The sequence below is a fragment of the Antrostomus carolinensis genome, unplaced genomic scaffold, assembly GCF_000700745.2.
Source record: "Antrostomus carolinensis isolate BGI_N321 unplaced genomic scaffold, ASM70074v2 scaffold8133, whole genome shotgun sequence".
Lineage (NCBI taxonomy): Eukaryota > Metazoa > Chordata > Aves > Caprimulgiformes > Caprimulgidae > Antrostomus > Antrostomus carolinensis.
The window spans coordinates 2,738-30,581 of NW_010304406.1; the positions used below are offsets into that span (position 1 = coordinate 2,738).

General features: G+C 42.8%; 1 protein-coding gene across 1 annotated transcript in view; it reads left to right on the forward strand.

Annotated features, from left to right (window-relative positions):
• The first annotated feature begins 15,043 nt into the window (after positions 1 to 15,043).
• The window catches only part of LRRK1 (leucine rich repeat kinase 1), a 56,320-nt gene continuing 43,519 nt past the window's right edge, over positions 15,044 to 27,844 (forward strand). The window contains exons 1-6 of the mRNA XM_010164434.1: positions 15,044 to 15,201; positions 16,668 to 16,839; positions 18,714 to 18,893; positions 19,512 to 19,660; positions 26,707 to 26,933; positions 27,461 to 27,588. Of these exons, the coding sequence (XP_010162736.1) occupies positions 15,049 to 15,201; positions 16,668 to 16,839; positions 18,714 to 18,893; positions 19,512 to 19,660; positions 26,707 to 26,933; positions 27,461 to 27,588 (1,009 nt within the window). The 5' untranslated portion in view covers positions 15,044 to 15,048. The remainder of the gene's footprint in view (positions 15,202 to 16,667; positions 16,840 to 18,713; positions 18,894 to 19,511; positions 19,661 to 26,706; positions 26,934 to 27,460; positions 27,589 to 27,844) is intronic.

Below are 27,844 nucleotides of genomic sequence, written 5' to 3' on the forward strand. Positions count from 1 at the left end.
CTGACATCACTTTGTTCCTCGTGAAATCCCCATGTAAACCTTAAAATCTTTGTATCAACTGCATGCATGGGGCTGGGACCAGCAGCTAGGTCTTGGGAAATGTTGTGCTGTAAAACAGGGAAAAACTACTCACACCTTCTATCCTGCTTTTTCCATCCACACAGTGGAGATAGTAACGTTACCCTGAATCTGCTGAGGCAGCATGATGGTGAGAAGGACAAGGAGAGCATCTGGGAGGTGATCTGAGCACATGGAGCACTAGAGACTTGCACAGTGTGTTGGTTGTTTGAAGTTCTTTATAATTAGACTAAATGAGCTTTGAAAGTTTTTATGGTTTTCTTCCTGCTTGTTAAGCTGCAAGTTAATTTGAGTTCAGACAGCAAATTGAAAGTATTCCTACAAGCAAAAACAAAAACAAAAAAATATATATATATCTTATGTGAGTTAGTCTTAACTGCATAATGCCCTGCAGAAGGAGAAGTAGGAAATGCTAATCAGGAATAGGAAGTACACTAGTAAAGCAGTAATAGGCTTGTATTTTTAAACATATTTAAATACACACTTCATACAGAAGTGGTGCAGTCTCACATGGGGCCAGAAGCCAATGCGGAAGGCTGGTATGCAGCAGAAAATGCGTGTGGTTAAGTCTGCTCTCCTGTGCAGAATGTAGCTCCATCACATGTTCCACCTTCTCACTGAACTGAACCTGGGCTTCCAAAAAGGACAATGAATGCTCAGGCATGTAGGTGCTTAATTTAAGATGCTCTGAACTGATTTGCAGAGTCTGGATCTGTTCTTTAGACATACACGTAAGAAGTTGTCCCTTGTATTTTGAAAGAAGTACCTGGAAGGACCATTTATCTTTGAAAACATGTTCTTGTGCACTGGAAAGTGGTAGTTTGGCTCATGGATGCTGTACCCCTCAGAAGTTAGGGAAATACAGAGGATCACTTAGGTCTTAGTAGTGGCAGGACCAGCTTTTTCCCAATGAGTACCATGAAAGCCAGCCTGCTCTTGAGCTTGAGGTCTGTAGCGAGGAGGGCAGAACTACTGGGGGTGCCAGGTACAGACTTGGGGAAGCTAATTGAACAGAGAATCCAACCTGAAAACCAGATTGATTTACAGACAGTAATAAAACACTGATCTTTATCTGAGCTGTATCTAACATTATCTGCTGCTATACAGCTTTATTTTTCCACCTTCCAGTTCAAATTTATTTACATTAAAAGGTAACTTATGACAGCTCTATCAAGAAGCCTAGAAAAAAACCAAAGATAAGGTGGTAAGGTAGTAAAGAAAATCCTTTGCCCTTAGAACCTGTACACAGGGACTCCTTAATGGTATTACTCATGTGGGATTATAAAGTAGCTCTCAAGTGGGGGTTGACACTCTGGTCATAGAACTCTTGTCCTCTGTTTCAGTGGGAAAAAGCAGTTGATAGTGTTCACACCAACTCAGTCTTTACCAGGCCTGTAATTGATTTATTGTTTTGTCAGTGATGTTGCAGGCAATTTTATACTTGCATGAAAGAAAGTGCTACAATATTTTTTTTATCCCCTCCAAAGCCTATGGGGGCCTTATCCAAAACCCATTAAAGTCTTTGCACCGACATAACAGGCTTGGGATCAAATCTTCAGGGATCCTGACAGCATTAAGTCTGTGGTTTGTTTGTTTTTCATTTCTCTGATCGATAAAGGGGCTGCCAGGGCTCTGCTTGGCAGCTAACGGCGAGGAAGTGCTTGCATTGCAGATGAGGATGTGGGGATGGATTTTATACCATTCAGCTCCCAATCTGCTGTATAGGTGAAGTCTGTCCCTTGGTAGGTTCTGTTTCAGATTTTATATCAAGTTGGGCTGATATTTAATTCCTTTCCTTAATCCAAGTCTGTGTGCTCATTAGTGGGTCAGCATTTTGCATGAATATGTATCACCACAGCAGCAGCACTTTTACGTAAGCTGCTGATAGTTTCACAACAGCAGTGTGTCCACACTTGGAATTTGTGCATTGCTCTTACTTAAAGGGAGGACTTTTAGAAGACTTTAATCATAGAATGGTTTGGGTTGGAGGGGACCTTAAAGCTCATCCAGTCCCAACCCCCCTGCCATCAGCAGGGACACCTTCCACTAGACCAGGTTGCTCAAAGCCTCATCCAACCTGGCCTTGAACACTTCCAGGGAGGGGGCATCTACAACTTCCTTGGGCAACCTGTTCCAGTGTCTGACCACCCTCACAGTGAAGAACTACTTCCTAATATCTAATCTAAACCTCCCCTCTTTCAAGGTCCTCAACATTCAAAAAGCCATCCTGCAGTCAGAGGGGCTCTGGGGATCAACAGTTTCTGGTTTTAAGAAAAAAAATGTGCTTTCAGAAGCTACAGACTGCCATTAAAACATGTACAGCTACATGCCGGCAAAGTCGGTGAGTCTCATCGTGGATCTGAGATGGAGTCAGCAAGGACATATTCAGACCACGTTAAAATATGACAGTTGAAAAAACATTCCCATGGAACAACAGCAGAGTTGATACAGGAAGATCTCAGGGGTTGTGCTGCAGTCTTTGCAAGTGCTCAGTCCCTCCTAGTATGACATTTAGCCTCCCTGTGCGTGTGGGAAGAGAGGGTGAAACCCAGTGATGTCTTTGTAGATTATGTATTTTTTGCAGGGACATGTCTACCTGCTGGTGAAGGTCCCTAGACAGCCTTCCCCAGCCTGAGCTCTCCTGGCACAGGTACCTGTGGTGGTGGGATGTGTTGCTCCAGACAAGCTGTCAGGACTTGGTGTCTGCCATGGAGCTGCACAGAGGAGTGAGAAGTCTGGTGCAGGTCCTCTCTTTTTTCAGCTCTTCCTCTCCAGCTGGGGAGGGCAGCAGATCTGTGGCGAGCTTCAGGAACTTCCCGTCCACAAAGACAAGCTCTGTGTTGCATCACCCAAGGGTGAGGGAAAGGGTCAGTCTACTACAGGAAGGGCGGGAGGAAGGCAGAGGGTGAAAGGAGCAGAGACCTGGGGTTGGGAGCTGGAGGAGCAGCTTCATTTCATTTCTAATAGTCAATATGAGGCTCCCAAACATAAAGATTGGCATTTTGGATACTGCTGGGGAAAGCTCAGTCCTACACTGTCCACAACTTTTCTGTGCATAGCTGAAAATCATGGAAAAATAATGGACCAAAGCAGTGATTCAAACAAAAAGCCTGGATAAATTTAGCTCAAATATTCTTGGTATGTTTGTGGTCGCTGTGGAAATTACATCACCGCTTGTTTTAATGATCTGAATATCGCTTGGAAAACTGGCGTGGCTACTCAAGGAAAGTTCAAAATGAAATCTTTTAAAAGCATGTATGTCTTTGGAATTGCTTCACCTGCAGTTAGTTGGTTTAGAGGTTATTTGTTTTATTCCCATGTTGGTTAAAGAGTATTTTGACTAGAGGTTACTGCTGCTTAATTGAAAAGCCACAAGGTTTAGAGCTGATGCACTCTGCAGTGTGACTATCTACTTCACGTAAAAATTCTGTCTGGGGAGTAAGATTCAAAAAGGTTGCTGGTAATTGCTGAAGACAAGACCTCCTCCAGAATCTGCCTGCATGTCTTTCTGTCTTGCACATCAAAGAGCCTTTGAAAATGCTTTTATTTTTGCATCAAACAGGAACTTTTTTTTTTGGTACCATTAATGGACAGCATCCCTTTTCAGATATCAAACATAGCTTGAAAAACAAATAAGTCTAGCTCCTTAAGTGGGATTGTAATCACGGTCGGTTCTCCAATGTTTTCCACCTTGGACCTTTCACACAGTGGCAGATGGAGAATAAAAACTATCGAATCAAAATAATTTGCATGGATTGGACCTGCTTCTCAGATGCAATGGATCAGAGTTCACCACAGGTTGGTGGGAAGGGGATGAAATGTGCCTTGCCTAATTTTTCAGGTTCACATCATGTACCTTCATTTGAACATAGCATCCTCCCCAGCGTCCTCATCCTCCCTCCACTGCAATGAATGCTGGTGTTCCCAGACATCAGGAAAACAAAAGGGAAACATCTCCCCATTCCCCCTCTGCACGTGCAGGCACTTCTGCCACTTGTAGGTTCTGTCACAAGCGAGGGAAAGTTTTAGTCTTGTTGGTAGCCCCTCATTAAAGCTTTGGCACTTTTGGCAAAGCGTAGATCACTATGCTGCCTGATTCAGGACGGGCACTGTCGTGGCCAACAGCAGAGGTCCTTTCATCAGGTTTTCTCTTCTGCTCTGAACATCTGCACACAGTTCTTCAGGTCATCTCCCCTCTGCAATATTCTGTGCTGGTACCAGCATCCAGGAGGGTCTGCTCCTGCTCACATGGAAGCTGGTGGAAGTGCTCACACTGAGTTCAGTGGAAGCTGGCGTGAAGCCTCACTTTCTCCACTGTTTTGGTTTTTTTTTTTACCTCTTTTCCAGACTATCATATTCATCTCTTTCCTCTGATGCTCTTCCCAGCTCTGCACTTCTCTCCTCTCTGCTGTTGCCAAATTGCCTGTTCAATTCTCTTGATGCCAACCATATTCAATATCTTGATTACATTTTCTTTTCCTGTGCATGCAACGCTTTTACCTAAACTGATCTAGATTTGTTGTTGTCTTGGTGATAAATGAGGAGTGAGGATAGCAAAGAGTAAAAGGTATTTTATTAGGCTAGCAGACACAGTTAAAGCAGCACGCTGAGCTGTGTCAAACACAGACTTAAGTTTGGATTTTGCTGCGTGGGGTGTTTACCCCCTCAAATCCCTCAAAAGGCTTTTTCTCTTAGATGTACCTCCTTTTTTCCTAAATCTATCAGTTTTTTAATAAAATATATTCTCTCTTTCTACAAACTTTCCTCAGAGTAGCCTTTGAAGATGTTGTTACCTCGTGTGTTGTGGCTGTTAGTGCCTGGTAGCTGAGTTAACTTCTGCACATGTGTAAAATGGGAACGTAGGCTGTAGGACTGCGAGGAGTGTGGAAGCCATTGTCCTGATGTCGCACTAAAACCTTCTGCAAGACCTGTTTTAAGCAAGTTGACTTGTCTGTTTCTTCTGCTTTTTCTAGAAGACTGTTCCAAAGCCTCATTTCTCCAATGTTTTAAACTTTCTTCTAACTGGCAGCCAAAATGGATTCATACCTTGTACATAAATAGCTCTTCTCCTTCCCTGGTGTCTCCCTCTGGGTGTATTTATAGACAGTATTTCCATCCCCATCCAGCCTTCATTTTTCCAGGCTCAACAAGCCAAGCTCTTCTCATCTGTGGTCTTGTAATTAGATTGTCCATTTCTTCGATTTGTCTTCTCCTCCTCTTCCAGATTCTCTTTATCTTCCTTGAACATGATAAACTGGAATTGTGCAAGGTATTTTACATATCCTTTTAATGTTGCTTTCCCTTTTTTTCTCCTCTCTGTCCAGCCTTTCCCAAATCATCATAAGTCCAGGTTCCATAAGAGACCGGTTGTGCTCCTTGGGGAAGGGAGGGGGGTCTCTGGTGACCGTGCAGGTGACAGCAGCTACCCAGGACCCCTGCCATGGGATGGAGGGATGGAGAACTGGGCTTGTTGTGCTGGCCCAAGGGAACCCAAGGGAGCAGCTATCAGCTTCATCAGCCACTTTCATCAGCTTTCTCTGAAAGCATCTGTGGGGTTTCATGGGGCTGGAGAGACAGATGGTGACTGCTTCTGTGCTATTATTTTTGACCAGCAGTTGAGTTGGAGTGTCGTGAATGGATTTTCCATTTAGGAGGGTGTTTACACGTGTTATTAAAGTGAAACATAAGAGTGAGAGCTGCTTTTCTCAACTCAGACAAGCTGTGGAATTGCTGGATGTGTCTTTGACGGAGCCGGTGAAGGACTCGAATTCTGAGCAGAGACCTTGGGTCTGTCCTCCCCTCACACACACACAGGGAGTCCCTCCCTGAACTCTTCCAGGTGTAGCCTCTCACAGCTGGAGCTAAATGCATTTGCTTCTTTCTAAAGCTAGCTTTAAATATATGTCTAAGGAGGGTGTAGCAGAAGGGATCTGGCCATGACTTGGTGCTTCCTCAATGTGAATATTCATGACCTTTTTTTTTTAGAAGAAGAATGTTGAACAAATTATTTCATTGAATGTGAGAAAACATTTATGCATGGAATTTTTTCCCTTCTGATGAAAGCTTAAACATTAGGGAAAAGGAAAAGTTTCAAAAGAAACCAAAGTTAGCTGTGAAATTTTATTTTATGAAGTTGCAAATGAAATCCAATCTTGGTTTGGTTTCGTGGCTATAATATTTGATTCAGTTGGAGAGGAATGGTCTCACTAGAGACACCTTTCATCATTGAATAATCCCCTCTCTCCAGCCATGCCTGGAAGTGAACACGAAGAGAATCCAAAAGCATAATCATATTTCTGCATGCTTAATGTATATCTTCCAATTTAAAATTTGGAAAGCAAGAGTGGCATAGCTGGCCCTGCGTGCAAAAGCGTGTTTCTGAATGATTCAAGCTGTAGGATTGGAACCAAATCACTGAGGCCAAAAGACAAAAATAGAAACTTTCACTTAAGAGCTGAGTCATTTGTATTTTCAATACAGCAATTGGCTCTGTGGCCATTTGGAGCTCTCTTGGTTCCCTCCATCTCTTTCCCGTGGGGGTGGAAATTAACACCATCAGTGTTGTCTGTGGTCTTTGCTGATCCTTTGCACCCCGAAGAGGGCATTACAGGAGGGATGTGGGGTATCCCCCTTCACTGCACGAGCCAGCCTTTACCCTGTGCTTGCTGGAGGTCATCTCCATCCCGTTCCTTCCCTGCCCAAAGGTTAGTAGTGTGTCTTCCTGAGACGATGGTGCCTTCAAGAGACAACCCAACCACTGAGAAATGTGTTGTGTGTGGCCACTGATGCCCTGAGTCCTCCTACAGATGGAAAGGGATGAAGATGTGCACATGAAACTGCTTAGGCCTGACACTTGTACTTGGAGGAGAAGGCAAAACCATCCCTGTCATGGAGAGCAGCCCAGTTTGTTGTGCTGGTAAGTTGGTGATGGCAGGGTTAGCGAAGGGCTGTCTGCTTGTGTTTGGTACCCAGCTGCTTGGTGAAAAGGCAGAAGGAGAAGAGAGAGGAGGAGGAGGGGGAGGCAGCAGCCCTGTGTTTGTGTTGGCTGCTGCCATTCATTCAGGATGTGGAGGTTGTCTTGGTGCTCTCTATCACAGATAAGGAAGCTTAATTAATAGAGAGGGTGAGACTAAAGGTGGGGTGTGGAGCAATGGGAGCCTGGGTGCTGGCCGGGGATTTGGGGAGGGTTCACCAGCACAGGAGAGGCTGGCTGCAGCCCCCACAGCCCGTGTGGGACAAAGGGATGCCCAGTCACAGTGCTGATGAGATGCCTCTGCTCTGACTCTGCGGTGAGAATCCCAGTCCTGCTGTCTCTCTTCCATCAGGGATAGCCCAGGGCAGTGGAAATGGTACATGCACTTTTAAAACAGCCGACGGGAAGCATCGTGTCTAAGGCAGAGCTGTCCTCCTGCAGAGCACAAGAGAGCAGCACATCCCAGGCTGTCATGTGTAGCCCATGTTCCTTTTCCCTGGATAGCTGCAGGTATCATTAGTGACCCTGAAACGACCTTACATTTTCCAACGTGATGTACCTGCTGGCACGATGGGTTTGCTTTGGTGGTCGTATTCCCTCGTGTATTTCTTTGTGCTCTCTCTACACTCATTGCCTTGGAGTGGCTTTGTGGAACCTCTGTTGTTCTTCAACAAAATAGGAATAACCAGTTTGGTTTCATTTGGACTTCTTGGACCATGCAAAGAATTTCCAGAGTCCTGGGAATCCTGAAGGTATGAACACTAATGGAGGAGCCTGACATTGGTAGAGCTTTTTAGCCTCAGCTCAGCGCTGGCTGTGACAGACAGACAACTTCACACAGCTGTTGGGGCATCTGTGACACTGCCCACTGCAGCCTGCTGAGCCTCAGGGTTATTAGTATTTGAGGCTTTTCTGTCCCTTCTTCCCCCATTATCCTGGGTGATGGAGAAATGGTTGTGTAAGTGCAGAGCTAAAGCTTTTGGAGGCATCTGGGGTTTTTTTTTGTAATTCAGTTCTGGATCCCCTTAAAAAGGCAAAGAGTCCAGAGCATTTTTCCATCTGGGACTAAATATTTTCCTTTCAGGTTTGCATTAGCAATTTTTTTTTTTCTTGCAGGTTAAGAGTGTTTCTAAATAGAAAATTTCCAATGGCTTTGGTGCTAATTGGTCCCTTTGCATTGCTGTACCTAAAACTGTCAGCATGCCCTTTACAAGATCCTGTATGCTTGCTGGAAAATGTTTAATGCAAATCAACACTTTGCATGCTTGGTACTGGCATGTAAACAACTTAAAAATAATTCCAGATTATGCAATAACAGTGAAAAAGATCCCTTTGGTACTGGATTTTTGTCTTTTGAAGCCTTCTTTTACATTTCAGATCAGGTCTTTTGTAGGGTTATAAGTTTCTTTTTGGGGCAATGAGCATTGATTGTAAGCTCTGTTGTAGATGTGGGGTTTTTTTGTACTCAATACATCATCTTCTCCACTGCCTTGGCAGGCAGATCTTAGTGTAGAGCCACTCCTTTAATTAGCTGAAATAATGGATGTTTGGGTGAAATGGAACCACAAAAAATAGGCAGAATAAGTGTGTGGAGGGTTCCCTCTCTGTCTGGAGAAGCTGGCACGTCTCACTCGTTGTGGTGAGATACTAATCAAGGTCAGAGGGACACGGCCCAATTCTGGTGTGGTCTCTCCAGTGGGGATGCTCAATTTCCCAGATAAACTCTCTTGTTATCTCTCGATTGGATTTACTGTAACTTCCTCTCCTTATCTTCTCACAAAGGGGTTTATAAGTGATTCTGACCATTTTTTTTAATCCTGCTGGGGACATTTTGTAATGGAATTGGTTGGGCTGAATGTATTTTGCCTCAATCTGAGAACAAGGTGAAATAGATGATGGGATTCTTGCTGCAGGACCTTCCTTTGCGTGGTTCTGGGCCAGGTGCCACTTGGACTGAGTGCATGTGGGCAGGCAGAGGGAGCAGCTTCCCTCCTGGGAACAGACCTTAGTCCACGACTGTATCTTTTAAGAAATGAATGATTGAAATAAATGAATGAAACCTTTTAACTTTTTTAAACAAGAAATGAAACCCTGTTTTGAAGTGTCAGCTAATTAGAGGAGAAACACAAAAAGTATCTTTGTTTCATAAAGCATTTTTACTGTCCTGGACTGATTTAAAAATGTTTGAGTTTTTGGGGGTGTTTTAAAGAACTCAGGGTTATGTTTTTTTCTTCCTGGTTTGGGATGGGAATTATTTTTCAGTATCTCAAAATTTTCCAAAGGATTGAAAAATTCTCCTTACCCATCTAAGTGGAAAGCACAATGTAGGACAGATCCATCATCCTTTGAAATCACTGGAGGCTTCCCGTTGGCTGTTGTTTGGTTTATTAAGTCTGAAGTTTTTCAGAGCAGCAGCAGATATGTGAATCTGTTACAGAGACTCAGAAATAACACGGCTTTCCATTAATTTTGCAAACCAGCCTGCCAAAGCTTCCAGAGAGTAATATTGAAAAATGTTTGGTGACACTTGCGAGTTTTTAAGCGTTTGGGAGCGTTGGCTTTAAATATTCAGCACATCTTGAGCCTCATCTCTGTCCCATTTTTTATTTGCTCTGTGGCTGTGCTCAGAAGTCAAAATGGCAAAAGATTAAGCTGGTGAAGGTTAGATGTAGCCATCTGGTGCTGTTGAGGAATTAATGTCTGAGCTCAGCCCAGAGAGAGGCAGCCTCCCTGCCCACCCCCCATCCCCAGATCCTCTCTGAACCAGAGGCTTGGATTTCACTGTAATGGGACATGGAGATGACTGTCAAAGCTCAAATGTAGTCATTAATTCAGACTACAAGCTAAATGATGCTACATCCAGTGGCTGCTCTAGGAGCTGCTTGTGCTGAAGCAGAGGTGGGTGGCTATCAGTCCAAGGAATTAATAGCTTAATTGAGCATTGCTGAATGGGATGCTGTGTTAAAAGTCATCATCTTGATTTGCTCCTGTCTCTGGAAATACCTGCACACATTATGACAAGGTCAGTAGCAGTTTTCAAGTTTTATTGTTATTGTATTGCTGTTTTGGAGTAAGGTAGCTTCCTGCCCTATTTTATCCTGTGTTAAGTATCTCATTTATGTCTTTCTCTGCTAAATAAAAATATCCTAGTTAGTTGTCAAAGAACTCCTACCTTACCAAAGGGACTAATGCAGCACTTACAGACTGTGTGAGGTTATGTGTCAGAGACAGGAATGCAGTGATTTGGGATCTAAAGATAATAATCATCTATACAGTGTGCTGTTTTGTTACACAGCCCTTTGCTGATTCACAGCATTGACCTGTAAATCCTCATCTTTTTGCTGATGATAGCATACTGTCAGTTTAGAAATTTTAGATTTATTTTTTTTTTTCACCTGCTCTGAAAGAACAAGGCCTGAGACAGGGTGTACCTACACATATATCTGAAATTCTCATGGTACCCTTTATTATTAATAAGGCTTATTTTTTGCTTTGTTTCTCTGAGCTGGGACAGCAGTCTGTTGCACTTCAGAAGTGATGCTCTTGGAACATTTGAATGGCAATAAAATAACACTGCCTTTTTTATTGATATCTGCTGTTTCCATTGGAATATTTTTTAAAAGACAATTACTCTTGCCTTTAGCTTTTGTGAAAGGCTGCTACTGCAAAGCTGAGCTTAAAGGCTACTTCCAAAAAACCAAAACATTGAAATCAAGAGTGGGAAATATTTCCAAAGTTATTTGCTTTGATACAAGCTGTAGAGTTGTGTGAGGAATAGATGAAGAATGTGTTTTTAAGTTGGTAAATGCCTCTCATTTTCCCTTTACAAACAGCACTTGGTTTGCTTACAGTCATTAGAAGGCAAGCAGAGAAAAGGAGCCATGGATCTATGGAGGAGTTAAATAAAGGTGATGCAGAGGTGATCTAAATAACAGGGAGAAAACCCCGTGACCTTATTTTCTTTGACATTCAAATGTGTTAGAGAAATGAACCCACACGGTACCACCTCATTTCAAATGGCCTTCATTGTCTGTCAGAAGAGGGGTGTTGATTTGGGGCAGTGCTTTTAGAGGGACCTGTGCCAACACAGGAACTCTGTCCCAGATCTGTGTGTGATAAAGCAAAAGCTAGTAGCTTTTATTACAGGAATATCCAAGGATTATTGCTCGAATACCCTAACTTGCCATGCTGTATTGCATATAGCCGTGTGCACTGTCACACAGCCATGTAGATCCTGGTGTGCAACGTGCAGAAGCCGCTTCCTAAACTCATGCCATCTAAGAATTAAAAGCACTTTGTTACAACCAAACTTAAATTCTCAGTATGTTGCATGATCAAGTCCAAAAATAGAGGTTCAGTCTTGTTTAACTTCAGTATTGCTCTTCAGTACCTGGTTGTTCAAGGCTCTGTGCGAGTCAGGTGAGCCTATTAAAAAAGCCAAGAAGCAGCTCAGGTAAAGAGCGTGAAATTTGTAGGGTTAAAACCATAAGCAGAATTTCTTTGGGTTTCAGCCCAGTTTTTTGCTAAAAATGGCTGATGCATGTATTGGCAAAACCTTATCCCCAGCCTACATGAATGCCAGTAGTGATGATAGTTCAGGCATGCAGCTTGTAGAAATAAAATAGTCTTTAATCAGTAGAATGTAATTTTCCAATTTTCCTCCTTTATTTTTTTCCTACTGGTGAGTATAAATTAAGCTTAGAAAACGTGCTACTTCTTATTTTCCACTTGTATTTCAGAAATCAATATATTATTTACTAAATCACCAGGAAGTCTTCTATAAATGGGGTTGTTTGGTTGGTGAGATGCTTAACTTTGCAATGGATGGCTGCTGTGTTTTTTGGGAAGTTAGGAATGGATTTCCCACCTTCTCTCATTTAACCTTTAAAACCTCAAGTTAACTTTGACCAAACCATGTGAGTACAACTGTTGGTTGAGGGGTAAGCTTTTTATCACTCTGTATCTCACCAATTTTGCTCTTTTCAGGCTTGTAAATTAATTAAATTGCAAGATCTTTTTTGCTGGAGAACTTGGGCAGCTTTTTTCCTCAGGTCTTAGGCAGGAGGTCAATTTACTCTGCAGAATGCAATCATAGAAGTTTTTGTGACTGTTACATAAGAAACTTAAAAGAAAAGCAGCATTATCTTTCTGATGAGAATATTTAATATAGATGTATTGGTTTCAAACAGTAGAATTACCCAGATTTCTTACATTCAATGAAGCTTTGATTGCATTCTACTTGATGGATGTTCAAAATTGGACAGTTTTGGTTAGATCAATAAAAAGCTCTTCTTTGCGTAAGACAAGACCAAAGTTGATTTTAGAGACTAAAATTAATATCCTAAAGACTATGATTAAAGTGCCAGCTAACTCTGGGAGCATGTAAACTCCACAAAACCAGATGTTTGTGACCTTCCTATTCCTGGAGTGCCCAGAAATCTACACGTACCATACACGAGCAGACCGCGATGGTTGATGGCCAGCCTGTGTTCTCCACACAGTGGTGATAGTGGCAGTGGTTGTAACTAAGCCATTACACTTCAAAGGAGATAAGAAATTTTGAGGGGGCCAAAAATGGGGCCAAAGAGGAAGCATGACATGTTAGCCAAGTAGTTTCATGATGTAGTCATTTGGTAAAACACAGAAGCAGTCTTGGGATTAGCATCTAGCTTGTGGAGTTCCTCCTTCCCTCGGTTACAACATTGTGGTCCTTCTTGTGCTCCATGGCCAACTGGTTTGGTAGTCTTCCCTGCACAGTGGGACAGTTCCAGGAGGAGAGGTGGAAAGTGCTTCTGCAAGGAGAACTTTGATGTGCAGGATGCATGAGGAGTTGGCTGGAGACCTCTCTAATAGATGAGGAAGTGACACCAGGATCTCACAGATCCCAGATGAATCTCTGACTACGAGATACATCAACCTCCACCTTCCCTGGCCAGGATTTAAAAAAAAACAAAGACAGATGGCCCTGCTCAATGCTTTGGCAGAAAGTTTGTGCCTTTACATGTGGAACTGGCTGCAGATGTGGTTCTTGAGAGATAGTCCCCAAAATCAGGATTGAAGCTGGAAAGAAGTAAAATTTTGTCCCTCCTTTCAGTATTTTTTTTTAGTAAGCAGATTAAAGTTGCTGTGCTCTCTCAGCCCTGATTTGCGGGGCTTCCTGCTCAGCTTTCCAGCTGTTTTCTGTCTCCAATGTGAGGCATTTTTTCCTCCAAGGGGAATTCCAGTGCTTCTCTCAAGGTTCAGGATTTCATCACAGGGCGCTGAGTGCGGGGAAGCTGCATGTTCCAGTAACTGCAGTGTTTGCTTGTGTCTGTACTTCTTGATTTTACTTACTCCAGTTCTGAGTTGTTTAGACCAGAGAACTATTTTGCTTTCAAGTTCTCTCTTCTATCACCCTTTAAACAGCTACTTGCCTAAGAATTATTTGCATTTCCTACCTTTAGTGTCCATTAAATAGACAATTAAATCATATGCAATATTGTTAGAGATCCCTTACAGATGAGGAGTCTGCTCTAAAAGACTGGAACAAATGCTGGATGAATTTCTCTTCCCACATACCCCTGAAAAATACAGAATTAGGAAGGCACTGCACCTATTAACATGAACTCTGAGATGCTGTTTATTATCCTGTCACTTAACGCCACGTTCATCTGCCTTGATTTCTGCTGCTTGTCCTTCACGCGTTCCACATCATCTGAGAAAGGTTATTGATGTGGGCACATTTTTAATGGCATGAATCTCTCTGGAGCCATCTCCAATGTCTGAGTGATTGGAGCTTCGTTTAAATAATTGATGAGAAGCATTAGTCAGAATCTATCGGTGATTCACATGGCATTATTCAAAGATATTTACTGACAGTTATAGATTGGTCCAAATTTACTTATTTTTCCAGGCTGCATTAAACTAGACCCTGCATGACTTATGTGTCTATTTGAAAAAAAATAATAATCCTTGTTAACATGTGTGAAAATCTGTGGGCTTAAGGGCTTTATTTAACCAGTTGCAAGCAAACAATAATAATTAATAATGTTTTAGCAGGCAAAAGTGATTATGAAATGGTCTCTTCTCAAGTGAAAAGTGCTTCTTTTCTCTGCCTTGCGTGTCATTCAGGAGTGGACCTGAACTTCTCACTCATAATTCAGTGACTTCCCTGATGCTTTCCCTGTCCTGGTAGATGTGGGAGTGGGTGGGTGGGTGTGAGACTTCATGGCTGCCTCTTTGTTAGCCACCCACCGCAAGTATTTTCTCTAATGGTTTGCAGCTTTTAATCTTTGACATGTAAAAACTCTTCTGGCTCCTAATGACTTTAATAAAAAAAAGAAAAGTCTAGCCTAGGAGACTCTCCAGGATTGATCAGGGTGACACTGGGCATCTTGTTTCCTTTTACTCTGTTTTCCCAGAGTAAAAATATTCCCAATTTCTTTTTTTTCATGTCCATCAAGGTGTATAAACTCTGGTTGAAAGTGCTGTAGAAGTACAGCAGGGTTTTATGAAGCTGTTATCAGGAGGTGAATGAAGTGTGACTGAAGCAAGGCTAATAATTCGAGAATTGCTTTGGAGGTCCTGCAGACACCTTGCTTCTTCAGATCTACTGCAGGTGCCAGTCTCGTGTAAACCCTTTTCTTTCCCTGGCTCCTGCAGCAGAAGGTCGAGTGTGACATGCTGCCACAGAGCATCCGTGTCCATGTGTGTGGGCTTTCACACCATCCTTTGGAAACCACCTCTGGGAGCAATTGGGGAACTCGCTGTCCCTTTTAGTTTCATGTCCCTATCAGAAAGTCCTTTAACATATTATCACTTTCTTTTATCAGGCAGCTGAGTGTTGAGGTTTCTCCTCTTTTTTTGTTTTAATTGTGTGCAGTAAATATTCTACTGGAAATAATTCACCCCCTTTTTTTTTGTTGCCAGGGTGCATTGATGTTGCAGATGTGCATGAGTAATGAACAGGTACTTCTTCCTGACACCTCTTTTCTATTTTTACTGCAGGAACTGTGGACATGGGTGGCAAACAGTCCACAGTGGGCGAAGTCTCCATAATTCAAACACCTGTGACAGAAAGCATTCAGGATGCTTACAGAGCTGGAGACACCAGTAAGGCCCAAGAGTTGATTAAGTTGTCATGTGAGGAGACTGCACTGCAAGTGGAAAAGGTAGGGTTAGGTTACTACTTTCTCAAATTTTACTGGGAAAGAAACCAAAAGGCTAAGCTGCTGTCTTCTGTTGTTTCTCATGCAAAAAATCCATTCAGTTGTATATAGAATTATAGGATCATAGAATGGTTTGGGTTGGAAGAGACCTTAAAGCTCATCCAGTTCCAACCCCCCTGCCATCAGCAGGGACACCGTCCACTAGACCAGGTTGCTCAAAGCCTCATCCAGCCTGGCCTTCAACACTTCCAGGGAGGAGCAGCCACAGCTTCTCTGGGCAACCTGGGACACTGTCTCACCACCCTCACAGTGAAGAACTTCTTCCTAATATCTGACCTAAATCTACCCTTTTCCAGTTTCAAGCCATCACCCCTCATCCTATCACTACTAGCCCCCTGTAAAAAGTCCGTCCCCAGCCTTCCTGGAGCCCCTTCAGGTACTGGAAGGCCTCTATAAGATCTCCCCAAAGCCTTTACTTCTCCAGGCTGAGCAGCCCCAACTCTCTCAGCCTGTCCTCACAGCAGAGGTGCTCTGATCAGAGCCCTGTGATCATCTTCATTGCCCTCCTCTGGACCCACTCCAACAGCTCTACATCTTTCTTGTGTTGGGGGCTCCAGGCCTGGGCGCAGTATTCCAGATGGGACCTCACAAAGTCTGAGTAGAGGGGGAGAATCACCTCCCTTGACCTGCTGTGTTGGTGGGTGCAGTGTCCCAGACATGGCTGGTTGTATGGGGCACTTCAGGAACATATGCTCAGGGACAGTATTTCCCCTTGAAGGCACTGATCAGAAAGATGAGACAGACCGTAGCGAACAGCATGTGTAGGAACAGGAGGCTGTGCCAGGAGTGGTGCTGCTGCTGTGGTCACAGAAACAGGGAAATAGATTTTTTCCTTATAAAAAGGAAGTTGTTTATAGACTTAGCAGAAAAATGTATTCCCCCATCAGTACAAAGATGGTTAATAGCCTCCTGGGAAGATTTTGCTGCTTGTGTTTGGAACTCTACCCTCTGTGCCAGCTTCTGCGCTGCTCTTGCCTTCAGAGCCCTCATTTTGAGCCTGCTTTTTGCACAGACCATATCTTAGTGTTTTGGGAGAATACCTGTGCCAAGTCCAGACATACTGGCCATCTCCAAAACTGGAAATACTACACCTTGTGGCAGAGCTGTGCAAATACTTTTTCTGTTGATCCATGAAAAATAAGTTTTACACTCACCATTCTTGGGCATTTTTGTGGTAAAACCATACAAAAAAAAACCCTATAAAGCAAAACCCAACAAATTAATATAATTAACATCTTGACAGCAATGATTATAACAGATACTAGTGTTTATGATGTTCTCAGTTAACTGCAGTGGTGATGGGTAGGTATTTGCATGGGCACAGATAAATATGTTCATTCAGAAATGTTTTCTTTCTCTGCCCCCTCCCTTTACAGAGAGTTTATTTTGCTGTTTTTTTTCTGTACCAGTGCCAGCTTTTAGGTATTGCAGCAGCATATGGAGATCTTCAGGCGGTGAGGTATTTACTGAAGGAAGCATTAGTGGTGTTACCAACAGAACCTAATGATGATAATGCAGCTGTGGTGGCTGCATATTTTGGACATAAGGATGTTGTGAAAGAGCTGCTGGATTCCTTGCATGGTAAGCCTATTGGGTTGCCTCTGCCTTTCCTCTAGCTTTTGGGTAGCTGTATGCTATAGCTTCAAGCAGGCATTTATTTATTTTTTTCACATTCCTTGAAAAGGGAAGGGCTTAGTCATGGGAAAGTGCTTGGAGAGATCTAATCTCTGCTGTGTTTGAAGAAAACTTCCCCCATGATGGGGAAAAAAACACAGGCATAAAAATCTTCCATGTTTGCACATTGGAAGTGGAGGAAGATGCCATTTAGACAATTCATTCCCATCAGCCCTCACAGCTGGGTAATATCCCAGACCCCACAGAGAAATTAAAGGATTTTCAGGAAACAACATCATCTCACTGTGCTGATCCAGCAGACACAGTGGTGCTGGGAGTGAGAGTGCAGCATGACTGTCTGGCGCGTAATAGCTTGGCTGCACAGCTGGCAGCATGCTCTGTGCTCTCTTGTTGGCATTTTGATTTGACTTCCAGGAGAATTCCTTCTTTAGAATTATCATTATATTTTAATTACATTTTATTTAAACAATTATTTTACAGCAGAACAGACATTTTTAGACCCAGACAATTCTTAAGGCAGCTGTGGGAGGGGAAAAAGAGCATTAGTCTGAGTCAGGACTAGGAACTTGTGTTTGGGTTCCCTGTTGCTCTCTTACTGTGCTGTGGGCATGGCAGCTGCTTCTCACAGGGACCCTCCATGGATTCAGGATCCAGCAGTCCTGCACAGCAGCCAGGTGAATCGCTGTCTTGACCTCAGACACTGCAGTAACCACAACAGCTAAGCTAGACCTCTGCAATATATATAGCTCCAACTCTTCACTGGAGGTGTATACTTGCCAGTGTCCTCAATGAGAACAGGAATAACCTGTTGGGAAACCTGTTTATTTGATGGTTTTAAACTGTTAAGAGCACTAATAAGCAAAAGAAACATTCCAGATTGGGGATGCAATTAAATGTAACATTTCCTTCAGCCAGAAAGGAGGCTGACAGTGTAACCTGGTAGCAAAAATTAAATTACATTAATATAATACTATCAATAATGAAAAGTGACTTAAGTAGTTTCTGGAAACTGAGCACAGTTTAGAACTGACCAAAATTCCCTTAAACCTTTTCTTTGGGGGTTCAGGGAAGGTGCTCTATACAAACATCAGCTTTCAGAAGTTTTTATGCAGGGCTTTCCATTTATTTCACCAACATGGTGTTTTAGTTTTTAGCCTTAAATGACATTTGTCTAACTTTACTATGAATTGATACTTAAGAATTCATCCAACATGAAATATTTCAAGGGGAAATGAATTTTTTGTGGGACACCTTAGATTGCATTGAAAACAAAGTAAAACAATTATTTTGTGGTGTCTGAAACATTTATTTTTGTTTTATTCATCCAGTAGCATGAAAAGTCAGCTGGTTTTCCCCATTCTTTGTATCTCCCCTCATGAACTTGGAGGAAGTGACCTATCTTGGATGTTTGGATCTCATATCTGTTGGATCAGGCCTGTTGTCTCTGGATGCAAAGACAGTCCTGATCATCTCTTGCCACCTCTGCTTGGGATTAGATGTTTGGTTTTGGGGTTTTTTTTGCTCGTGGCCTAGCAGGCATCCTCAAAACTTTCCGCTGTTGCCAGCTTACGCGTGATTATTTAGGGATAGTCAGAAAAGTTCACCCATTAGCTGGGTAATGAAAAACAGTTAAGCAAAACTGGAAAGTTTGTGCCTGAGCAGGTTAGGGCTCTTCTGTAACGTGTTCTTGCAGTGCACTCTGCTCCTTTATCCTCAGGGGCTTCACCCCATGCCCTTTGCATAACCATTATTTGTGGATGACTCTTGCACATCACAACCTGGTGGCATCAACTAAGTCAAATGCTGTGTCTTTTTGGTAGGTCCTAGTACTTGCCAACAACTCCTGAACTGGATGCTGGCCATTGCCTGCCAGCAGGGACATTTGGACATAGTAAAACTCCTAATTCGTGCTTACAGCGCTGACCCAGAGAGCTGTGCAGTCAGGAAGAATGAGTTTCCAGTTCTTATACGGTTGCCCCTGTATGCTGCTATAAAGGCAGGTATGTATTTGCATGCTTCAAAACTTTGCCCTTTTCCTGCAGTGTCTTTTAAAGAATGGGCTGAGTTGTTCCCATCTAGGAAGGTATCACCATGAATTGGCTTGCCTGGAATTGTTCTGGATTTCCAGTGAGATAAATGAAAATAAAATTGGCTCTGTATCTTTTGGCTTAGCCAAATTTAACTCAGGACCTTCCTAAAATAGATTACAGTAAATGCTGAGAAGCTGAACTTTCTTCTTTAAAATCCTGGGGGAAAGACCCTTCAAAAATAAAAACCTTGCAAGTAAAAGCATTATTGTTATGGACACTCTGACACACAGGCTTGATTTAGGCTGAATAATTTACACTTCAAAGCACAGTTTTGTGTATAGTTTAATAAGACAGGGCAAAAAGGATAAAAAAGAAGCAGCCTGCTTTTACGTAGTGTCTTTGCTGTCTCAGTTTGACTAAACTAAATCCTGTCACTGGAGGAAACAGTCTTTACACAGTTCAGTTCCCTTTTTGCATACCCCCATGTTTTTTTTTCAGAAGTGGTTATTTCTCAGGATTTCTGTTCAGCTCCTTGTTGGTTCATTTATGTGAGAAGAGGAGAACAAACAATCTGTCTTTTCTCTAAAGGGAATGAAGATGTAGCCGTGTTTTTATTACGGAATGGAGCTTTCTTTTGTTCCTACATCCTGATGGACAGTCCTGAATCCAGCAAACACCTTCTGAGGAAGTATTTCATTGAGACAAGCCCACTACCAGGTAGTGCTCCAGCAAAAACTGTAAGTAACAATTTATCTGTCTGAAGAGACATTATTTTAAAGGAGCATCATGTTTATAATTGATATTTGTCTTTATGTACCATGTGACTGGTGATTCTCCTTCTCAGCTAAGAGCCTTGTGGTTTGCTACCCATTTAGAGAACGAACTGTGAAAGTGGCTTTCATTCCTGTGCTGAATCCAAGGTGTAAAACATTCGGCCTTTAAAGGGCATCGTTGTGTGGCGGCTTCCACTTGTAAATTATAACATCAGCGTGTGAACCAAGCATATGCTGTGGAAAGGAAATGTTGACTTTGTGCTCAAAATCTTCCAGAGAAATAAACACTACCACAGGCTTCCTCTGTGACCCATAATAATCACTTTATTTAGGTTCCTGTTGTGCATTCTAATTGCAAGGTAATGCCACGAGCTCTCTGTTAGCATGGCGCAGACCAAAGAGTGCAAACCCTTCTCTTTCCCTGTGTCTGATACAACACGTACCAATAGTCTCATGTGGCTTTTTGTTAACATGGAGCATGAGTACAGCAAGCTCACATCTGCTCCAAATATCTTCCCTCCTTCAGATCCTCATTAGTAAAAGGTGGCTGGTAGCCTTTACTGGCACTTGCTCAGGACAGACCGGGCTTTCTGGAGCAGCATGGAGAGTATCATGTGTGATCAGATCATATAAATACCTGAAGGGGGCCTACAAGAAACCTGGGGAAGGACTTTTCATAAGGGCAGTTAATGACAAAACAAGGGGAAATGGGTTTAAACTGAAAGAGGGGAGGTTTAGATTAGATATTAGGAAGAAGTTCTTCACTGTGAGGGTGGTCAGACACTGGAACAGGTTGCCTAAGGAAGTTGTGGCTGCTCCTCCCTGGAAGTGTTGAAGGCCAGGTTGGATGAGGCTTTGAGCAACCTGGTCTAGTGGAAGGTGTCCCTGCTGATGGCAGGGGGGTTGGAACTGGATGAGCTTTAAGGTCTCTTCCAACCCAAACCATTCTATGATTCTATGATATTAGTTGAGCTACTCTTGTCCCACAGAAATGGTTTGTGATGGGACATCGAGGCCAACAAAAAGCAATTGCAGCCTTTTTAGGTTGGCAAAACCTCTGTTCACTACTTACAATCTTTTGACAGTTCTGGTAATCATTTGCATCTATTTCTTCCACTGTAAAATGAGGAGATTTAAACTTCTCACATCTCACAGCTGTTGGAAGGCTTAATACATGCTGATGATGCTTCGAGATCTGCAGATGTGTGGCACTGTTTTCATGCAGGGTATTATTACATTTCATTATTATCCCATATCTTGTATAATTAGGCTGTATTCTTCATTCTTAATCTCTATTATCCAAGTTTCCTTTATTCAGAACTGAAACATGTCTCACAGTGCACACTGTTACTGCTTTATAGGGAAGCACAAAGTATTTTGCATTATTTCTACTGTTATCCAGCAATTCAGTTATCAGGTGTTTTTCATTTTTCTCCACAGTATGTAGATTAACTGACACTGCATAGGAGCATCCGAGCCCTGAGCTTTCAATAGTTACAAGTTTTCATCAGGTCATAAAAATTTTGCAGTGAAAAATTGCGAGGGAAGTTTTTCCATCAAGGCTCTGTCTGCGTGAATCCTCTTGCCAGTTGAGTATCTGTTTGCTCAGGTCTTAACATTGCAAGGTGTTGATTCTACTTTGGTGTTAAATAAAAATAAGCAGAGAGGTTTTCTTAGTTTTATGGACTTCTCCATTCTCTGTTTTCCTGCCAAAACCCTGTCTTGCTGGATTCCCAGCAATGCTGTGAATATTAGGGGCTACAGTCCACATACGTGAGCTTGACTTCATCAGGTTCAATCAGCACATTTAGAAGCCTTCCCTGTGGGATTCTTAGTTTCATTGACAGGTAAACAAAAGGAAGCTAAATCCTGGATGTTTCTGGATAAGAGTTGATAAAACTACATGCCTTTTAGTAGGGAAAAAAAAAAATCCAACTAACTGGATAATTCAGCTTGAATAAACTTGGAATAAATGTTTGAATCACAGGGAAGAAGTCTGTTTTCCATGTGAACTTGCTGGCAATATTTAACTTAGCTGCTGTAAAAATGACTCAGCTTTGCTGTTGTCACACCCTGAGCGAGGAAGAGAGCAGTCTTAAAACATCAGCTAATTGCCAGAAGTGCCTGGTTTAAAAAAAAAAGAAAGAAAAAAAAAACCAAAAAAACAGACCCAGAAACTTGACTTTGATTCTTCTAGTAGCTGTTTATTTTTAATAAGGTTGCTTATTTAAAGCTTTCTCTTTGAATTCATTTTGGCAGACTGAGACAAATTCAGGAAGATTTGTCCTAGTTTGTCTGCAGAGCTCAGGTCTCTGGGAAGTGATAAGTCATCCACCCTGATAATTTTTTAAAACATGACTTCATGGCAGCTGCAAACAAGATGCCTCAGTGCTTTCTTCCTATCTCTTAAGGCTCACGAATATAAGTCGTCTTTTATAAGTGCTGTGATGCATTTTGCATTGGGAGGAAGCAAAAAGGGATTCTGCAGAGACTGTGATGTGTATGGCAACCAACTGGATGTCAAAAAGTCTCTCCCCCTGAACAGGGCAGACTGAGCACCCATCAGTTCAGAATGAACCCAGAACTTCAAAAGGTTTTGTCCGTCTGTGCTCTTTTTTAAGTGAAAACACTGCACAGTTGACCTTCAATTGATTTCACAGTAGTGAATGCTACCAGCTATGCATAAAATGTGGTTGGAGAACTCAGTGTAGCTGCCACACCTTCCAGGAAGCCATCATGCTCTGTATATAGTGCTGCCCTTTTGAGACAAGAGGAGTTACATCTCATTTTCCTAATATCTGTTTCTTCTTTTTTTGTTTGTTTTCTGGTATAAATTTATCCCCACAGCAAACCACTGTCTTGCTAAAAAGAGGAAGTGCTCCATTTTTACAGGAACAGGTAGCAAGTGGTGAAAAGACCCCCTGCAGTAAAGTGGCTGGGCACAGATTACAGACTTCGATAGATATAATCAGCGTGGAGATACATGTAACTTTCCAGTGTGTGCAGTGTGAGTTATAATTTTTTTTCCACATTATAGACCAGAAAAGAGCTTAATCTGCTGCATTTTCCCTAGGAAATGTTTTGCCAAAAATTTTATACACAAGCATACAAATGTATGTGTATGTGTGTGATCCTCCTCTGATTTCTTTATCCACTGCCTGGCTAATCACAGAATATTAGGGATTGGAAGGGCCCTCAAAAGATCATCCAGTCCAATCCCCCTGCCAGAGCAGGAACCTAAATGAGATCACACAGGAAGGCGTCCAGGTGGGTCTTGAATGTCTCCAGAGAAGAAGACTCCACAACCTCCCTGGGCAGCCTGTTCCAGTGCTCTGTCACCCTCACTGTAAAGAAGTTTCTTCTGAAGTTTAAGTGGAACCTCCTGTGTTCCAGCTCACACCCATTGCCCCTTGTCCTATCATTGGGCATCACTGAGAAGAGCCTGGCTCCATCCTCCTGACATTCCCTTAACATATTTATAAACATTAATGAAGGCACCCCTCAGTCTCCTCTTCTCCAAGCTAAAGAGCCCCAGCTCCCTCAGCCTTTCCTCAGCAGGGAGATGCTCCACTCCCTTCATCATCTTGGTGGCTCTGTGCTGGACTCTCTCCAGCAGTTCCCTGTCCTTCCTGAACTGTGGGGCCCAGAACTGGACACAATATTCCAGATGTGGCCTCACCAGGGCAGAGCAGAGGGGGAGGAGCATCTCTCTTGACCTACTAACCACACCCCTTCTAATGCACCCCAGGATGCCATTGGCCTTCCTGGCCACGAGGGCACAGTGCTGGCTCATGGTCATCCTGCTGTCCACCAGGACTCCTAGATCCCTTTCCCCTACACTGCTCTCTAACAGATCATTTCCCAACCTATACTGGAACCTGGGGTTGTTAATCTCAGTTACATCACCATCAGTAAAGAAATCTGCAGCAGTTCCACTCCAGATTCACAGCAGCATTATTGATGGAGGAATTACATCACTGTCCTCAGAATATCCTGTCTACAGCAAGAGCGAGGTTCTGTCGGAGCACATCATGTCAGTTAGGAGGAATGTGCAACAGCCTTTTTTAATCACCTTACCAAAAGGTCTCAAATCTAAGTAAATATTTTTTGTATTTGTAGTTCATCCTTTGCCCAAGAGCAGTGGGGTTTCTTGCTTCTGCACAATTTCCAGTCCCTTGCCTTCCTCCATGCATCCCCTGACATCACTGTAGGAAAAGATTTCCATTTAGTTTTCAGGACTCATATTGAGAAATTCTTTCCTTGGCAGGAGAGGGGAGTCTACGGAGTTTTTTCTTGCCCTTCTGAAGAGCAGTAAGGTGCCCAGAGTCAGGCTGCCCAGGAGCTAACAGCCTCTGAACACCAGCCCTCTCTCATTTGAGCACAAAGCTCACCAGCCCATGCCAAATGGAGAAACATTTGGCTCTGCAATTTCAGCATCACAGAGCTTTGGCATCAAAGAAATGGGCTTTTCTGGGAAGACAGTGGAGATGATTAACTATGAGTTGGGGAGGAAATCCCCTCTCTTTGTGGCGTTTCAGTCCAGCTTTCTTTCACTTAATTACATTTTCACCACAGAGTGCTGAGCCAAGTAAATCCCTAAGGTAACTCCACTGACATCAGCTTGGTAGCACCAAGGTGAATTTGGTCCACTGTCCCTAAGTCAGATGAAAGGACTTGGCTGATCCTCCAGTTTGCAGTAGTCAGGTAGAAGAGACACTGTCAGTCCATGGCTCTGGGTGGGGACAAGGACTGAGTGCAAGGAACTTACTGCTGAGATTCCTAAAGCTGCCTAAGAGATTAAGACACCTACTCCACAGCATTCATAGCAGGTGTTGGATTTCACAGTCTTGTCTGTGGTTTTAGAAGTCACTATCTGAATTCTGCAGGTATCTTTCTATCACATTAGATACCCTGAGGCCATAGCTCTGCATTTTTGAGGTAAATGATACACAGCAATTTAAATGCAAAATAGAGATGAGTATCAGTCTGAAATGAGAAGCAGAGATGCACGGTCCTGGTTGTACCCACTAAAAACAGACTGTAGATCTTGTTACTGCATTGGTCGGTGAACTCAAGTAAAAGTACTTCTTTGTACTGTAAAGAGCATCATATTGAAACAGGGCAGGAACGGAGGGAGGGTGAAGAGGAAATTACAGAGAACTACATACAGAATTTAAAGCAGGAGTTTGTAAGCAGGAATCTGTCAAATATAGAGACTTGGAAAATCTAACAGTAAAGCAGAATATGTTTAGTGCCAGTGTGAAAGCTTTGCAGTCTCACTCCCATTAGATACTGTATATTTTGCAACAGCAGAAGATACTCTGCTTAATTTGATTTCTTGTTGCTACCGACTTGCTGTTTTATATGGATGCCTTGTGGCATGAGGGTGAATGTAGCTTTAGACCAACAGCTTGTGCTCTCTGCTTTGGTTTTCCCAGTGATACGATGGGCATAATATTTCCATTCATATTTGCAGGGGTGTCTTGAGGCTTCACTAGTGAACATTTGAGAAGCACTAAGTGAACATTTGTGTCTACACTAAGTACAACTTCTGTCAGTTTCTAAAAAGTGCAACTGTTTCTGCTTACTTTTTATTCCATTCTCCTAGACATTTGAACTGTGTGATCTTCATTGCTTGGAGTTCTGAGTCTCAAATAGACATTTGAGATAGAAATTTGTTTCCCTTCTCTTTCTCTCTCTTCCCAAAATATATTACTTTTCATTTTAAATTTGTGTTTAAAAATCTTAAGTGCTAAATACTGGTAATTGGAAAGCAAATTACATTTGCTGTCAGGTTCTTGCTGCCTCCTGGTGGAGAATTTATGATCACTTCACTGAGGCTGTCTTTGGGGTGAGTTATGTCAAAACCACTGAGATTATGGAAACGTTTTGGGACTAACATTTTAAAAATGTGTATTTTGGAACATAAATCTCATTGGAACACAATGAGGTGATCTTGAAAATGAAGCCTTGGGTTGTTTACTTGCATTGATGACCATTATGGATTCATGTTTTCTTCTGTCTAAGACAGAGCCTGAAATCAGCAGTTATGCCTTTCACAACAGCTTCTGGTTTTTTTCCAAAGGATGATAAGACAACTTCCTCATCTTTCTGTCAAAAGCATCAGAACATTATCTAAAAAGGAGGCAACTGCCAAAATCTTGTCTCTCAGATACTAGAATATCTTCCTAAATGATACTGAGCAAATTTCTAGTGTTTGGAAATGCTTTACAAAGGGGTGTTTGCCTTTCCCAGATGTTCCTTTGCAAAACTCCCCCAGAACAGTTTGCCTGCTTGTTGTTGGAAGGCGTAAGATGGAAGAACAGTATCTGGGCATGTATTAATTATTCCAGCAACAGGCCTCCTTGTAAGAATTCATTACTCCACTCAGCAGATCTGTCCCTGTCCTCTCTGCAGATGCACATTCAGAGGCTGACTGCTCCACAGGGGTTCCTCTGGACCTGCCTGGCCTCCATTGGTGTTCAGAGTCCCTTGGAGATCTGAGCAGCGATGCAGCCCACATCCAAGAGACAGAGCGGGATTTGGGCTGTGAAGTCTGAATTTAAGATGGGTTTCCGTGACCTGTCTGTATCATGCTGCTAACATAGGGTGTGAATGTGTCTTGTGGAGCAGGGAACCCAGCCCCAGGGAAACTCACTGCACATTGTTGGATGAACAAAACGTTAGAGTCTGTCCAGCTCTCAGATGAGGCAAGGGCAGCTCACCCTTTGTGGGGCACACTGGAGCTGGTGTATGGATTGTCGAAGAAGCCCAGGTCCCCTATTGCTCCTGGTCTTTGGAGTGAGATCATGGAGCAGCTATATGGTGGGGGCTACTGATATCCAGGCATGATTTCACCTCTGAGTTGGTTTAATTCCTAGAAGCAAATTGGAAAGTGAGCAAAAATGTTTATGGTCTGTGCTCTGATCTGCCAGATTCCCAGTGGTGTAACACAGGCTGAGAGTAACTGGGATTTTACTAACATGGATTTCTCTCTTTGACATATGCAGGCTTTGTGTGTGAACTGGTCAAACCTCAAACTGCCCTGGGTGGATCTGGACTGGCTGATTGATATCTCCTGTCAGATAACTGAGCTCGATCTCTCTGCCAACTGCCTGGTCTCCCTTCCATCCGTGATCCCATGGGGCCTGATAAACCTCAGGAAACTCAGCCTGGCTGACAATCAGCTGACAGAGTTACCCAGCGTACAGTCATCCGATGAAATTATATGTACAAGGTGTGTGCACTGGATGCCTACAGCAAACTGAACCCATATGGAAACCAGGTGCAAATGAGTCAGTTGTGCTCGTGTGAAACTCTAAGTGAAGAGTATATGCAGGAGCTTCTTGGTTTATTTTACTGAGAGGTTTAACTTAAAATTTGCTCTTTTGCATTCTCAGGGTTTCCAAGTTAGTTGTCAGGACAATTGTAGGGATTTCTATTCCTGTATTGTCTCACTTTGCTTCTGCTTTCCTCCAGTTCTGGTGAGCCCCACTCCTGTAGGTGTAAACCCTGACCTGGCTCAGGCTGACATTTGCTGGCTCGTTTCAATTATCTGATCTGCTCTCTATCCAGACTACTTCAGTCTGCTCCCTGGAAGGGTTAATTTTCTCAATAGTTTTTTTTTTGCTTTGCCTTGTGAGAACACATTCCAGCTGCTTTCATTCAGATCTAAAGATGTCCTGGTAAAATAGATGTCTATGGCAACAGGAGTCTTTGCTAGCATTTTATTGATGCCTGACTGACTATCTTCTGTACTCACAGATTACTTGAGGTCGACGTATCCAGCAACAGGCTCTCTACTCTCCCTTCTGGATTCCTCCATCTTAAAAACCTTAAAAAACTCATCGCTTCCAAAAACTATATGGAGAAGTTGTTTGACGAGGAAAACAGTACGTACAGTCCAGTGTTATGCTTACATTTCAAGGCCTGATTTGTAAGGGAGAACCCCAAACTGTTGTAATAATGACTTAAAGACAGACAGTATTAGCTAGAGATGCTTGGCATCTCTTACTCCTCTGTCCAAAGTACAGGAAAAGGCCTGGTTGTTTTTTAACACTCATGAAATCCCTTGGCTTTTACCTAGCAGGTGTGCAGTGTCTTGCTGGATCAGACTACCATCCTTACACCAAGTCTGCAATGTTTTTT